Source organism: Suncus etruscus, chromosome 14, assembly GCF_024139225.1.
Source record: "Suncus etruscus isolate mSunEtr1 chromosome 14, mSunEtr1.pri.cur, whole genome shotgun sequence".
NCBI classification, from domain to species: domain Eukaryota; kingdom Metazoa; phylum Chordata; class Mammalia; order Eulipotyphla; family Soricidae; genus Suncus; species Suncus etruscus.
Window position 1 is genome coordinate 62,349,862 of NC_064861.1, and position 13,507 is coordinate 62,363,368.

A 13,507-nucleotide genomic window follows, 5' to 3' on the forward strand; every position below is an offset into this window, starting at 1 on the left:
TACCAGGCCTCCATAGTCATTTCTGCTTCAGGGGCCTGGCCTGTCAGTCTGAAGATGTGGTGTGATGCTAGAGACAGCATGGTCTGTTACCTAGGGAATCTTGAAGGTCAGTTTTCAATCTGATATGAGGTTGCTTCTGAGGCTTGCTATTTTGTTTATAGGCAGTTCTTTCACAGGATACATATGGAAATAGGTCAGAATTTACAGGTTTTGCAAGAAATAGTGTCTCAGTCTGACCCACACCTCTTTTCTGGGAAGAGCATTAAGCTCGGTCGGGATGCTTTTTATTCCCCATAAGTGAATAGACAACTTTGGCCATTTAGAGCTATAAACCCTGTAGTCTGCTGGCTGTGTTCTGTGTTGGGAGAAGGGTTGGATGCTGTGTGATGGTCAGTCACAGTGCTCAGGTGGAGGAGTGGACCTTGGGAAGGTTGATTAGGGTTTATACAGGTGGCCCGAAAGACTGACTTTGGAAAGGAGCTACCACATAGAGGCACCTGAACAAGTGACTTAAAGGAAGACCAGAGTCCCAGTAACTGATTGGACATATGTGTGTGATACCTAGAAAACGTGAGGTGGGGGAGGAGAGGAAGAGAGGGGGGAAAGAGAGGAAAAGAGAGAATAAATAAATAAATGGTTGGGAGGCTGGGATTAGAAGGGAGGGTTGCCTGTTGACTTGATTTTAACCATGAGGGTTTGTATATAGTTTGGAGCTCATGGTTGTAAAGTTAGCGTTAAGGATGTGCTGGAGTGCCCATTGTCAGCTCTGTATATCCTGGAGTTTGGGAGACACTCCCTGCCTGTCTCGCCTAAGAGTGATGATGACAGAGGAGTCTGACTGCATAGCTGTTGTGAGCCCAATATGGAAATCAAAATCAAGAGGCCTCTCATGAGGTTTCAGGGACCCCACTTGGCACTTTGAAGTTACTACTCACATTCTGGGAGCCTCTGAACTGTCCAGTCCTGCCCTGCCTGCCCGGCCAGACCAAGGTTTTCTTTAGTTCCTTCATTCCTCTACCCACTTCTACTTATTTCCAGTGTTGTGGTTTGGGTGGGTGAGGTGGAAGAGGGGAATGAGGTGGGAACTTGACCACATCTGGCCATGCTCAGGACTTATTCCTGGCTTTGATCAAGGATGATACATGGTGTCATGGATAGAGCTGGGTTTGTCAGTTTGATGGCAAGTGCCTTAACCTCAGTACTGTCTCAAAGACTTTACTAGTCCAGTTCAGGAGGCTGTGTGATACTGGAAATTAAACACAAGCTTCTTGCGCTCAGCCTGTTGAACTATCATATCTTTGTCATGTAGTTTTTCTTTTAGATGTTTATCACACTATAAGAACAACATTGAGGAAGGGGGAAAGCACCAATTCTGCTCACCTTCCCTCTGTGTGATGCCACTTTTCTATCTGGATCAGCTTCCAGCTGATTAGCTCCCCTCACCCTCCATCTCCAGCTTCCCAGTTTTCTGTCTTTATTCTTTTTTGTGTCCCCAGACATTTGCTTCTGCTGTTTCTTCTGATGAGCAAACTCTTTCTCCAAGACCTTTCCTGAGGTTCGTCCAGCCCTGCCGAGAGGGGAGGGAGAGATGACCCTTATCCCTTCCAGCTTTCCCCAGAGCTCTCAGGGGCTGGGCAAGGACTCCTGGGGGTAAGATCCGATGGGGTCGGGCCACACTGAGTGGGCTCAGCATAGTGAGGAGCAGGGAGGAAGGGGGCAGTCATGGGAGAAGCAGCAGCTCGAATGCCTGGCCTCAGGTAATACACAATAGTGCATGGGTCCCCTTCTGCCTTAGGCTGCCCCTTGGAAATCTCACCAAGGCAGAGCCACTGAGACTGGCTGTTGATTTTGGGATTTCCCACTTGTTGATTTGTTTCTTGGCATAGTGTAAACTGGGACACACCTCGTGTTCCTCTTTGCAGGCATGACTGGCCAGACTCTCTCCTCTGCTTGTTTTAGTCTTTCCTGGACATTTCTTAGTCATTGCAACACTAAGCTGCTATTTTTAGCACTACCACCTCCTAAGAGACCTAAAATAAAGCCGGCTTGTTTCTTGGCCCCTCATTGGCTGGAGTATTGGTCACAGGCTGGGAGATTGGCTAGATTGAGGATAAACCACTGCCGCGCCCCGCCCCCCCCCGCCCCCTGCCCCCCCCTTCCTCTGGCCTTGAGTGAGTTCACAGAGATGGGTGTGACAGTCTCTCACTCCCCATGAACTGACGTATTTCCAGTTCTAGCAGAGCACCACAACATCATCAGAGTGTCACCCCCGTTTTCTTGAGGTCCCAAGTGCATATGTGGCTGGCTGGCTGGCATCAGCTTCCCCCACTGCTAACTAACGACTGTCCCTCATGGCTTTGCTTCAGAGTCCTGTTCCCAGGAGGGATGGTACCACTGCATCCAGAGACAAGGGGCCCACACTGGGGGGTGGGCTTCCCAAGAGCAGGAAGAAAGCTGGGGTTTGAGTTTTCCATTTAGCAGCCTGGGAGTTGTAATTTCTAGCTGGGATGAGGGAATTCCCCTAGAGACACAGCTATTTCTTTTTTTTTTTTTTTTTTTTGGTTTTTGGGCCACACCCGGTAACGCTCAGGGGTTACTCCTGGCTATGTGCTCAGAAGTTGCTCCTGGCTTGGGGGACCATATGGGACGCTGGGGGATCGAACCTCGGTCCGTCCAAGGCTAGCGCAGGCAAGGCAGGCACCTTACCTTTAGCGCCACCGCCCGGCCCGACACAGCTATTTCTGATGGAGGTGGAATATGTCACGTTTCTGGGCTGTTTCTTGTCCCCTCAGCTCTTACTGTGGTCCTTATTCCTTGTCACCCACTCTGAAGTAAGCAAGTGTGACCCCCATCAAAGAAGGAAGGGCCACACCAGATATCCACTCATTTCAAAGATGAGTCTTTTAAGACTGGAGAGGTTCACTTGCAAAATTCATTAAAAGTAGGGATTCAAGGAGCTATCAACCCCAATCCATGAGAATACCCAAGATAGTAATACCCTGAAGCCCCAGACCCAGCAGGATGGTGAGAGGCCTGGGGATATTATAGAAAACACTTAACTTTATGGGGCTGGAGAGATAGCATGGAGGTAACACATTTGCCTTGCATGCAAGACAACGGTTGGAATCCCAGCATCCCATATGGTCCCTCGAGCCTGCCAGGAGCAAATCCTGAGTGTAGAGCCAGGAGTAATAACTCCTGAGCAATGCTGGGTGTGACCCAAAAACCAAAAAAAAAAAAAAAAAAAAGAAAACACTTAACTTTTGTTATTCCTGACCTGGGGTCAAGAAATGTAATGGGCCCGGAGAGATAGCACAGTGGCGTTTGCCTTGCAAGCAGCCAATCCAGGACCAAAGGTGGTTGGTTCGAATCCCGGTGTCCCATATGGTGCCCCATGCCTGCCAGGAGCTATTTCTGAGCAGACAGCCAGGAGTAACCCCTGAGCACCGCCGGGTGTGACCCAGAAACCAAAAAAAAAAAAAAAAAAAAGAAAAAAGAAATGTAATAACTCTGATCTTTAGAGTGTTGAGAAGAGTTAGTAGAGAGACATAGGAAGGGTGCTTAGCACTTCTTAACAGCCTATCTCAGTAATTGGACATTTGACCTTCCTTTGTCCTGGCTACCCCCACTTCACACTATAGGTTCTGAGTCTTTGCTCCTGGACTGCCTGCACTATCCTGCAGTGGGAGGACTATCTTCTATGTTCTGGGAATTCCCACCTCATCCAGGACTCCCTGCTCTAGCAGTTGGGGGAGAGGGTACCAAGATGGAGTCAGTGGCTGGCTAGTTTCCTGCTCCCTCCTGGCCAACCTTTCCTTTCTCACTCATCTTGTAGGTCTCCACGAGCCGGGTGACGCTCCAGAATGGGAGACAAGCCAATTTGGGAGCAGATCGGATCCAGCTTCATTCAGCATTATTACCAATTATTCGATAATGACAGAACTCAACTAGGCGCAATTTACGTAAGTCTCTGTCTTATGGGACTCCATGGATCAGTTGAAATGTTGGGCTAATATGTTCAGTTCACTAGTTCTTTTTTGTGTGTGTGGTTTTTGGGTCACACCCGGCAGTGCTCAGGGGTTATTCCTTGCTCCAGGTTCAGAAATTGCTCCTGGCAGGCACGGGGGACCATATGGGACGGCGGGATTCGAACCGATGGCCTCCTGCATGAAAGGCAAAACGCCTTACCTCCATGCTATCTCTCCGGCCCCTCAGTTCACTAGTTCTATCAATCCTTATTGCACTCACTTGAACTGGACCTTCTTTTGGGTAAAGTTGATAGTCACACCCAGTGGTACTGTCGGGGAGGGGTGGTGGTGGCAGCTATTCCCAACTCTGTTGTTCCTGGAGGTGCTCAGAGGAAGATAGAATGTCAGGAATCAAATGTTGGTAGAATGTAAGGCAAGCACTTTTTAACCCCTGTACTGTCTCGCCAGCCCCTGTATCTTAGCTTTTGTTTATGGGATATTCCCTTTTAGCATCTTCCACAGTGGCAAGGATCTTGGACAGGAGTGGCGAACACGTGGCTCTCGAGCCCCATGTGGCTCCCGGCCAAAATGAATGCGGCTCTTTGCCTCTTATCATTATTTTGTATACTGCGGCTCTTTGCCAAGTTTGGATTTTGTTCTGCTGTTTCTGTGGAGGGACCTCTGAGGAGAGGCTGCATCACCCGTCTCCTATCCCTCGGAAACAACTGCACGGGCCAGCGAGCGGGGGGACCCGTGTATCACATGTTGGGTCACATTTTGCTGTTCGTTCTAGTGTGGAGGACGCAGCACACCCTCACCATCACTGCAGAATTTTGACCCTCACTCAAAATGGCAAAATGCAATATGTGTTTAATATATTATTGTTAAAATTATATGCTTTTGTGTGTGTTTGTCTGTTTTGGCAGGTCACTGCGTGGTATGGTTCTCTGACTCTCACAGTTTAAATTTTTGGCTCTTTGTGTCGAACTTGTTCACTACCCCTGATCTTGGAGAACCTGCCTTGTTTGGGGAATGGCCAGTCTTTGGTTCTGGGAGTACCTCTGTGAGATGGGTGCACTGCAGGCAGAATCTAGGCTCATAGAGCCCTCTGGAGGCATGCACTGGGAACAGCAGCAGCACAAAGCGGCACTCTCCTTGAAGTTCAGGCCCAGCTTTGTTTGAGGTGGCAAAAGCCCCTGAATGCTCCTGATAAACAGTGAGCCCCAGGAGGGCTTGAGAAGTCCTTGAAAAACCTATTGGCTTTTTTTTTTTTTTTTTTTTTTTTTTTGGATTTTGGTTTTTGGATTACACCCGGCAGCGCTCAGGGATTACTCCTGGCTCTACGCTCAAAAATTGCTCCTGGCAGGCTCGGGGGACCATATGGGATGCCGAGATTTGAACCACCATGCTTCTGCTTGCAAGGCAAACACCCTACCTCCATGCTATCTCTCCGGCCCTTGTTGGCTTACTTTTTAATTTAATTAATTAAGTTATTTAATTTTTTTTGTTTTTTTGGGTCACACCCGGCAGCACTCAGAGGTTACTCCTGGCTCTACATTCAGAAATCGTTCCTGGCAGGCTCAGGGGCCATATGGGATGCTGGGACCACTGACCTGCATGCAAGGCAAATGCCTTACCTCCATGCTGTCTCTCCGGCCCCCACAAGTATATGTATTTTACCCTGTCCAAGTTTGGTTACTGAAATGTCATCTGGCTGTGATTAGTAGGAGCTGTCTAATAAGAATGGTCAGAATTGGGGCCAGAGAGATAGCATGGAGGTAGCACTTTGCCTTTCATGCAGAAGATCATCGGTTTGGATCCCGACATCCCATATGGTCCCCTGAGACTGCCAGGAGCGATTTCTGAGCATAGAGCCAGGAGGAACCCCTGAGCGCTGCCGGGTGTGAAACCCCCCCCCCAAAAAAAAAAAGAATGGTCAGAATTATCTATCATTGCCTCAGCTTGTTCAACTCTTCTGTGTCTCCCACCAAAAAGTTAGAGTTCATCTAGGGGAATTTTTGTGAATTTTGGGGAAAATATGGGAATTTTTTTGGTGGGACAGCTTTGTAATTAAAAGCTAGTATAGGGGCTAGAGAGAGATAACACAGTGGTAGGACATTTGCCTTGCATGCGGCCAACCCAGGACAGACAGTGGTTTAATTCCTGGCATCCCATATGGTCCCCTGAGCCTGCCAGGGGTGATTTCTGAGCACAGACTCAGGAGTAATCCTTAGGTGCTGCTAGGTATGACCCAAATCCCCCTCAAGAAAAAAAAAAAACCTAATTTAGGAGCTGGAGTGACAGTACAACAGGTAGAACAATTATCTTTGCACTATGCCAGTGATATTTCCATATAGTCCATGAGCACCATCAGGAGTGATCCCAGAGCAAAGAGCACCTTCATAAATTAAAACAAACCCCCCCAAAAAAACATACATAAATAAATGTAAGCTAGTCTGTTTTGATTGTCACTAACATAGTTTTTTTGAAAATTGAAACTGTAGAAATAGTATTGGACTTAAGGTTTTGCTAACTGCTTGCGGGTTGGTCCCCTGAGCATAGAGCTGGAGTAACTCCACCCCACTCAAAATTGAACTGATACTGGACCAGAGAGATAGTCAACAGGCTGGAACTCATGTTTTAAATGTAAAAGGCCTAAATCTTTATATCAGGCAACACCTGGTCCTTTTATATTGTCAGAAGGAACCTCTGAACCTAAAGCCAGTGTCCCCAATAGTATGAGGTGTGACCCAAGAAGTGGAGGGGAGCAAAAAAAGTTAGTTTGATTCAGTTATAGAAACACCTGTTTTACATATAAGTGGCCCTGTGTTTGATCCCAAGTACCACCAAAAAAGAGTTGTTAACTTGGGGCCAGAGAGATAGCACGGAGGTAGGGTGTTTGCCTTGCATCCAGAAGGATGGTGGTTCGAATCCTGGCATCCCATACGGTCCCCCAAGCCTGCCAAGAGCGATTTCTGAGCGTAGAGCCAGAAGGAACCCCTGAGTGCTGCTGGGTGTGATCCAAAAACCCCCCCAAAAAAAGTTGTTAACTTATGCAACAAGCCATTGTAGAGATAGTACAGGGCCTAAAGCACTTACCTTGCTATTGCTGATCCCATTGTGGTCCCTGGCACTGTATATGTTCCCCCAAGCACCACCATTGAGCATTGCTACGGATCTTCCCTTTCCCTCCCTCTCTCCCTCTCTCCCTCTCCCTCCTCTTCTCTCTCCCTTTCCCTTTCTCCCCTCCCCTCTGCCTCTCCCTTTCTTTTTCTCTCCCTCTCCCCCCTTTCTTCCCCTCTTTTCCTCCTCATTCCTTTTTGGGCCACATCTTGTGGTATTCAGGGGTTATTTTTTGTTCTGTACCCGGAATTACTCCTGGCAGGGCTCAGGGGACCATAAGGGATGTTGAGGATCAAACTTGGATCAGCCATGTGCAAGGCAATTACCCTACGCACTTTTACCATCTCTTCATTCCCCAGGGATCACTTGTGATTATAGAATCAAGAATAACCCCTGAGCACTGTTAGGTGTGGCCTAAATTACCCTCACCTCCCAAAATAATATGCAGAGCATTGTTTCCCAAAGTGTGATACTACATTCCACTGGAATGATCCAGATGGGTAGTACTAGCCTGGGGTACAGTTGGAAGGGTATTTTTTATTCTTGTGAAGAGGTAGATTTAGGGTAGGGCCCATGCTGTGTAACTTCTTTTCTGAAAAGGAGGTAATAGGGGCTAAATAAGTTTGGAGACCTCTGGTGTAAGTTTTATTGGGCAGGAGCCACACCCAGTGATTCTCTGGGTTACATTTTTTTTGTTTTGTTTTGGTTTGGTTTTTGGGCCACACCCATTTGATGCTCAGGGGTTACTCTTGGCTATGCGCTCAGAAATTGCCCCTGGCTTGGGGGGACCATATGGGATGCCGGGGAGGGAGGGGGGATCGAACTGCTGTTCGTCCTACGCTAGCGCTTGCAAGGCAGACACCTTACCTCTAGCGCCACCTTCCCGGCCCCACATGTTTCTTTTTTTTTTTTTTTTTGGTTTTTGGATCACACCCAGTAGCGCTCAGGGGTTACTCCTGGCTCTGTGCTCAGGCTCGGGGGACCATATGGGTTGCTGGGATTCAAACCTCTGTTCTTCTGCATGCAAGGCAAACACCCTACCTCCATGCTATCTAGCCCCTGGGGTTACATTTTTTGTTGGTTTTTGGGCCACACCGGTGACACTGAGGTTATTTCTGGCTCTGCATTACTTTACTTCCTTACTCAGGCTCGGGGGTCCATATGAAATGCTGGGGATTGAATCCAGGTCAGCCAAATGCTGACAGGTAAGGCAAATGCCCCACTCTTTGGGTGATTGCTCCAGCTTTCTCCAAGATTACTTCTGGCTCTACACCGAGGAATTAATTCTTTCGGGTTTGGGGAACCATATGGCATGCCAGGGATTGATACCTAGGTCAGCCTAGTGCAAAGCAAATGTTTTACCCACTGTGCTATTGCTCTGGCCCAGGTGTAAAGTTTGGAAGTTATCCTCAGTTTCTTTATGGTCTAGGAAACTGAGGCATGGACTTTATTAGTATTTTCCCAATCAAGGCTGGAGATGTTCCTTGTCCTCGGAGGCCCTGACCATGAGTATTTTGCTTTTCAGATCGACGCGTCATGCCTTACGTGGGAAGGACAACAATTCCAGGGGAAAGCTGCTATAGTGGAGAAGCTGTCTGTAAGTAAGGGCCCTCTGGGTGGTAGACAGCTCCTTTTTCTGCGCTGCTGCCTCTAGTCTATTGTTGCTCTTTCTCTTGCAGAGCCTTCCGTTCCAGAAAATTCAGCACAGTATCACAGCACAGGACCATCAGCCCACGCCTGATAGTTGCATCATCAGTATGGTGGTGGGCCAGCTCAAGGTAACTGTGCCACTAGGTCTGCGAGGCAGGCAAAGCGGACTTCTGTGCCCCTTCCAAAGTGATATTTGTAGTTCACTATAGTAGTAGCCTCTAGCAACCTATGTGTGATGTGTTCTTTGGGGCCATCCACAGCAGGGCTGGGGTTATTCCTGGCTCTGTGCTGAGGAATGACTCCTGGCAATTGCTTGGGGGTGTGTGTGTGTGAAGAAGGGGGCACAGAACTTAAGGCAAGCAAACACTTTATAACCTTTACTATCTCCAGGCCTGTATGTAGTTAATTTTAAAAATACATTAATTAGGGCCCGGAGAGATAGCACAGTGGCGTTCGTTTGCCTTGCAAGCAGCCGATCCAGGACCAAAGGTGGTTGGTTCGAATCCCGGTGTCCCATATGGTCCTCGTGCCTGCCAGCAGCTATTTCTGAGCAGACAGCCAGGAGTAACCCCTGAGCACTGCCGGGTGTGGCCCAAAAACCAAAAAAACAAACAAACAAACAAAAACAATTAAGGACTGATTTCTCTTTTTTTTCTCAAGATGAATTATCCTGGGGCCGGGCGGTGGCGCTGGAGGTAAGGTGCCTGCCTTACCTGCGCTAGCCTAGGAGACGGACCGCGGTTCGATCCCCCGGCGTCCCATATGGTCCCCCAAGCCAGGAGCGACTTCTGAGCGCATAGCCAGGAGTAACCCCTGAGCGTTACCGGGTGTGGCCCAAAAACCAAAAAAAAAAAAAAAAAGATGAATTATCCTCAGGAGCTCTCCTAGAGGGGCTGGAAAGATAGCTCAGCTTTGTATGCAAGAAGCCCAGGTTCAATCTTTGGCGCTGCATGACCTTTTGAGCCATGCATAAAAGGCTAGGAATAGCCTTTCAATACGGCCACTGTACCTCAAAATTTAAAAACAAACAATAGAAAACTTTTCTACCTGTTAACATTGCATCAGATGAAACCAGATTCTTGGTTTCTAAGACTCCAATCAATGAGAAATGGGGTTATGAGAGGTGGGCTGAGGCCTCTGGAGAAGATACACAGAGACCTATTTTCTGACGTAGACTTCCGGTTAGCTTCTCTGCCTGCCCTGCTCCAGAGCCTGGACTCTATAAATACTTGATATTTTCTTGTTCTATTTGTCTTTGATGGAGGGAGAGGTCAGAGGGCTGTGCACTATCTTCAGGAATCATTCATTCCTGGTGGTACACAAGGAACTAGGGGACTATGTGGGATGGGGTGCCACGGATTGAACCTGGGTTAGCTTCATGCAAGGCAAATGTAATCGTCCTAGCTCATGGACCTTGATAGTTTTTGTTTTGTTTTGTTTTGTTTTGTTTGGTGTTGGTGGTAGTTTTATTATTTTGGACCATATCTGGCAATGTATGGGGTTATTTCTTGCCTTGATCCTTGGGGGATTGCTTCTTACTGTCATTTTGGGGACTATATGCAGTACAGGGGATCAGACATGGGCCTCGGGGAGCAAGAGCAATAGCATAGCTGCTAGATTACTTGACTTGCACACAGCTGACTCAGGTACAATCCCCAACATCTTATATGGTCCCTGAAACACAATCTAAACTCTCAGCACTTCTGAGTGTGGACCACCTCCTACCCCCCAAAAAGACAAACCTGCCCTCCTACATGCAAAGTATGTGCTGATCCCATTGAACTATCTTTCCAGCCCCTTTCATATTCTTTGGGGGTGAGGGGATTTCTCTGGGAAATCAGTGCCCCTTTCTCAGCAAGCATAAGCATTTTTTTGTTTGTTTGTTTGTGTTTTGGGCCATACCCAGTGACACTCGGGGGTTACTCCTGGCTATGCACTCAGAAATTGCTCCTGGCTCAAGGGACCATATGGGACATCAGGGATTGAACTCAGGTTTGTCAACTATGTGCAGTTGCCCTACCGCTGTGCTATTGCTCCAGCCCTTTTGTTGTTGTTGTGTGATAGCTCAGTGGGTAGAGTGTTTGCCTTGCATGAGACCAACCTGGGTTTGATCCTCAGCATCCCATATGGTCATTGAGCCTGCCAGGAGTGATTCCTTAGTGTAGAGCCAAGAGTAACCCCTTGAGTACCTCCAGCACTTTACCTTCTGTGCTGGAGTAGTATTTACTGCTTTTTTTTTTTTTTTTTTTTTACCCTCCCTTGCAAGTCCCTCAGGTTCTACTGGGGTTTGAGTTTAAGACAGGAGACCATGGTCCCAAAGTTAGCTATGGCTGTTTCCCTTCCTATTCCTTAGCTTATTTACTAAATCCTTTTTCTCTCTTCACAGGCTGATGAAGACCCCATCATGGGGTTTCACCAGATGTTCCTATTAAAGAACATCAACGATGCTTGGGTTTGCACCAATGACATGTTCAGGCTTGCCCTACACAACTTCGGCTGACCTCCTTCCAGCCGGGCACTCACGCTGTTTCCTCCTCCCTCCAATTTCCGATATTATTCACACTCCTCCAGATGCTCCAAATATCATACACAACTGAACAGAGCCATGGTGGGAGCTGGTGCAGTGCGCTGCTGCCACCAAGGTATTGTGCATGATGTTTGGATGCTAGACTAGTTGCATCTGACAGGAGAAGTTTGTGTTGTACCAGCGCATGCCTTGGAAAGACTTAATGCAAAAGGTTGTCTTTTTTTTTTTTTTTAATCTACTGACAAGTTGCTCTAGTAACCCAAAGAAGTGAAGGAGAAGCAGCTGCCTCACCGCCCAGATGTTGATTTGTTCAGATGTTTCAATGCCTCATGATACAATAAAACCACAAAAGTTTTCTTAACAGTTTAAATTGTTTTACTTAGTTTAATAGTTGACTGGGCATCAGTAACTCCCCTGCCCCATTGGCTCCCTCATGCCTTCCACCTCTACCCCAATTCATTATACCTGTTACTGGGAGAACTGTGTAGAAGTAGCACTCGCAGCTGGCTTCTCTCAGAAACCCCATAATTGGACATAGTAATCCCTCCCCAGCCTGCCTGGTCTAGGGAAAGGGAGCTGCAGACAGGGAGAAAACTCAGGTCTGGCCTGAAGCTTCTCTTGCACTGAAGACTGCAGTGAGTTCTGTCACCTCTGTGGCCTCTGCGATAGGTAGGGTCAGGGTTGTCAGAATAGAGTTTACCTAGAATCCCGTTGAAGATGTAGAGACCTGGTAAAATGACCACCCAGGTTCAGGCCCTTTAGACTGAGTGCTCAGCAGGATCGACCAAAAGAATAGAGATTTGAGGGATAGGTGCCTTTCTATCCCCAGAAGATAGGCGATTAGCCAGGGTTCTCCACAAATTTCAGCAAAGAGTTAAGGGCAGCTTTGATTTTAGACTACCTACTTGGATATACTTGCCCAAAGATGAGTGCCCAGAACTGTAACCTTAGTGTGTACAGAACTGGATGGGAGTCTAGAGTTAGAGCTATGAAAGCAGAGGGATTTGTGCTCTAGTTCTCAGACCTCTGCAGGGTGCTTCTAGGCCTATTTTCTCTATTCCCTCCCTCACCTTCCACACATGCAACTTGACATTCAGCAAATTCCCGAAAGTCTTAGCTCTTGGGCCAGGTTCTGCTCAGTTTGGGGGACAGAGCTCGCCCACCACAAACCTAGTCCTTCAGTCCTGAGACCTCTTGGTGTAAACCTGGTTTCAATGTAGCAGCCACAGGCTAGACCCGAACCCAGGACTTTGGCTGTTACCCGATTAGGGGTTTCAGGATTGATGAAAGCACCGAAGCCAGAATCTGGAAGCAGATTCCTTCCTCCACATTGAGTCCTTAGATCCGCACCTGTTGCCTAGCCACACTGGACACAGGGCTGGATGCTGTACTATTTGCAAGGACAGCATACTCAGGAGATTTCAGTGAGACTGAATTCTAGACCGCTGTGTATTTGGGGGTGGGAGGGGAGAGAGGTAGTTGCTTCTGCCTCTTAAACCACCCTGTATAAAATCTGCAATACAGCTTCTTCCATGTACCTGTGCCTGAAATGTCTGCAATAAAGAGGTGTTTGTAAACTATGTGTTCTTACTTATTGAGGGAACCTGGTTGGGAAAGGAGATACTTGGGACATTAGGGGACTGGGAACAATGACTGATAATTGAGATGATGGGACCCTCTCCACTGCCCTCTACCTTTGCAATTTTACTTTGCTGGTCCCCCCAGACCTTAGTTCACACCAACCTGTTTCCAAAGGGGGATCTGAGGCTTCTATCCATTGAGCTTGACCTTAAAGAGGGACTCCGGCGAGGTAGCTGAGTTGACTCAATAGGCCTAGGTCATGGTTTGAGAAGGGAGCATGTGTAAATGGCGCTTGGTGAGGTCGGACACTTGGGGGGTAGAGCGCTCACAAGACTGCATCCACCATCCACTTTGGGAGAATAACTCACTTTATTTTAGGTGGGAAAGGGATATTTAAGTTCGGGGAGAGTAGAGTGTGGGCTCTGTACACAGCCAATGTGTTTAGGGAAGTCAAGGAATGGAGAATTAAGGAAAGCAGAGTGTGTGCTCTTGTGTCTTTAGTGCCTAATGTGATTAGCTACGGGCATGGGCACATGCCAGACGTCTATCCTGGAGAATATCCCGGGGAAGCCTGAACCTGCACTTGTGCTGTCTCAGCACCGGGAAACCGCTTTAGACGAGGGCGGAGCCGCTGTGCGCCCGGGGCGGGCTTGGGGAG

General features: G+C 47.9%; 1 protein-coding gene across 1 annotated transcript in view; it reads left to right on the forward strand.

Annotated features, from left to right (window-relative positions):
• NUTF2 (nuclear transport factor 2) overlaps positions 1–11,638 on the forward strand; it is a 28,338-nt gene extending 16,700 nt beyond the window's left edge. The window contains exons 2-5 of the mRNA XM_049786480.1: positions 3,836–3,962; positions 8,617–8,688; positions 8,771–8,869; positions 11,128–11,638. Coding sequence (XP_049642437.1) covers positions 3,864–3,962; positions 8,617–8,688; positions 8,771–8,869; positions 11,128–11,241 — 384 coding nt within the window. The 5' untranslated portion in view covers positions 3,836–3,863 and the 3' untranslated portion in view covers positions 11,242–11,638. The remainder of the gene's footprint in view (positions 1–3,835; positions 3,963–8,616; positions 8,689–8,770; positions 8,870–11,127) is intronic.
• Positions 11,639–13,507: the final 1,869 nt, after the last annotated feature.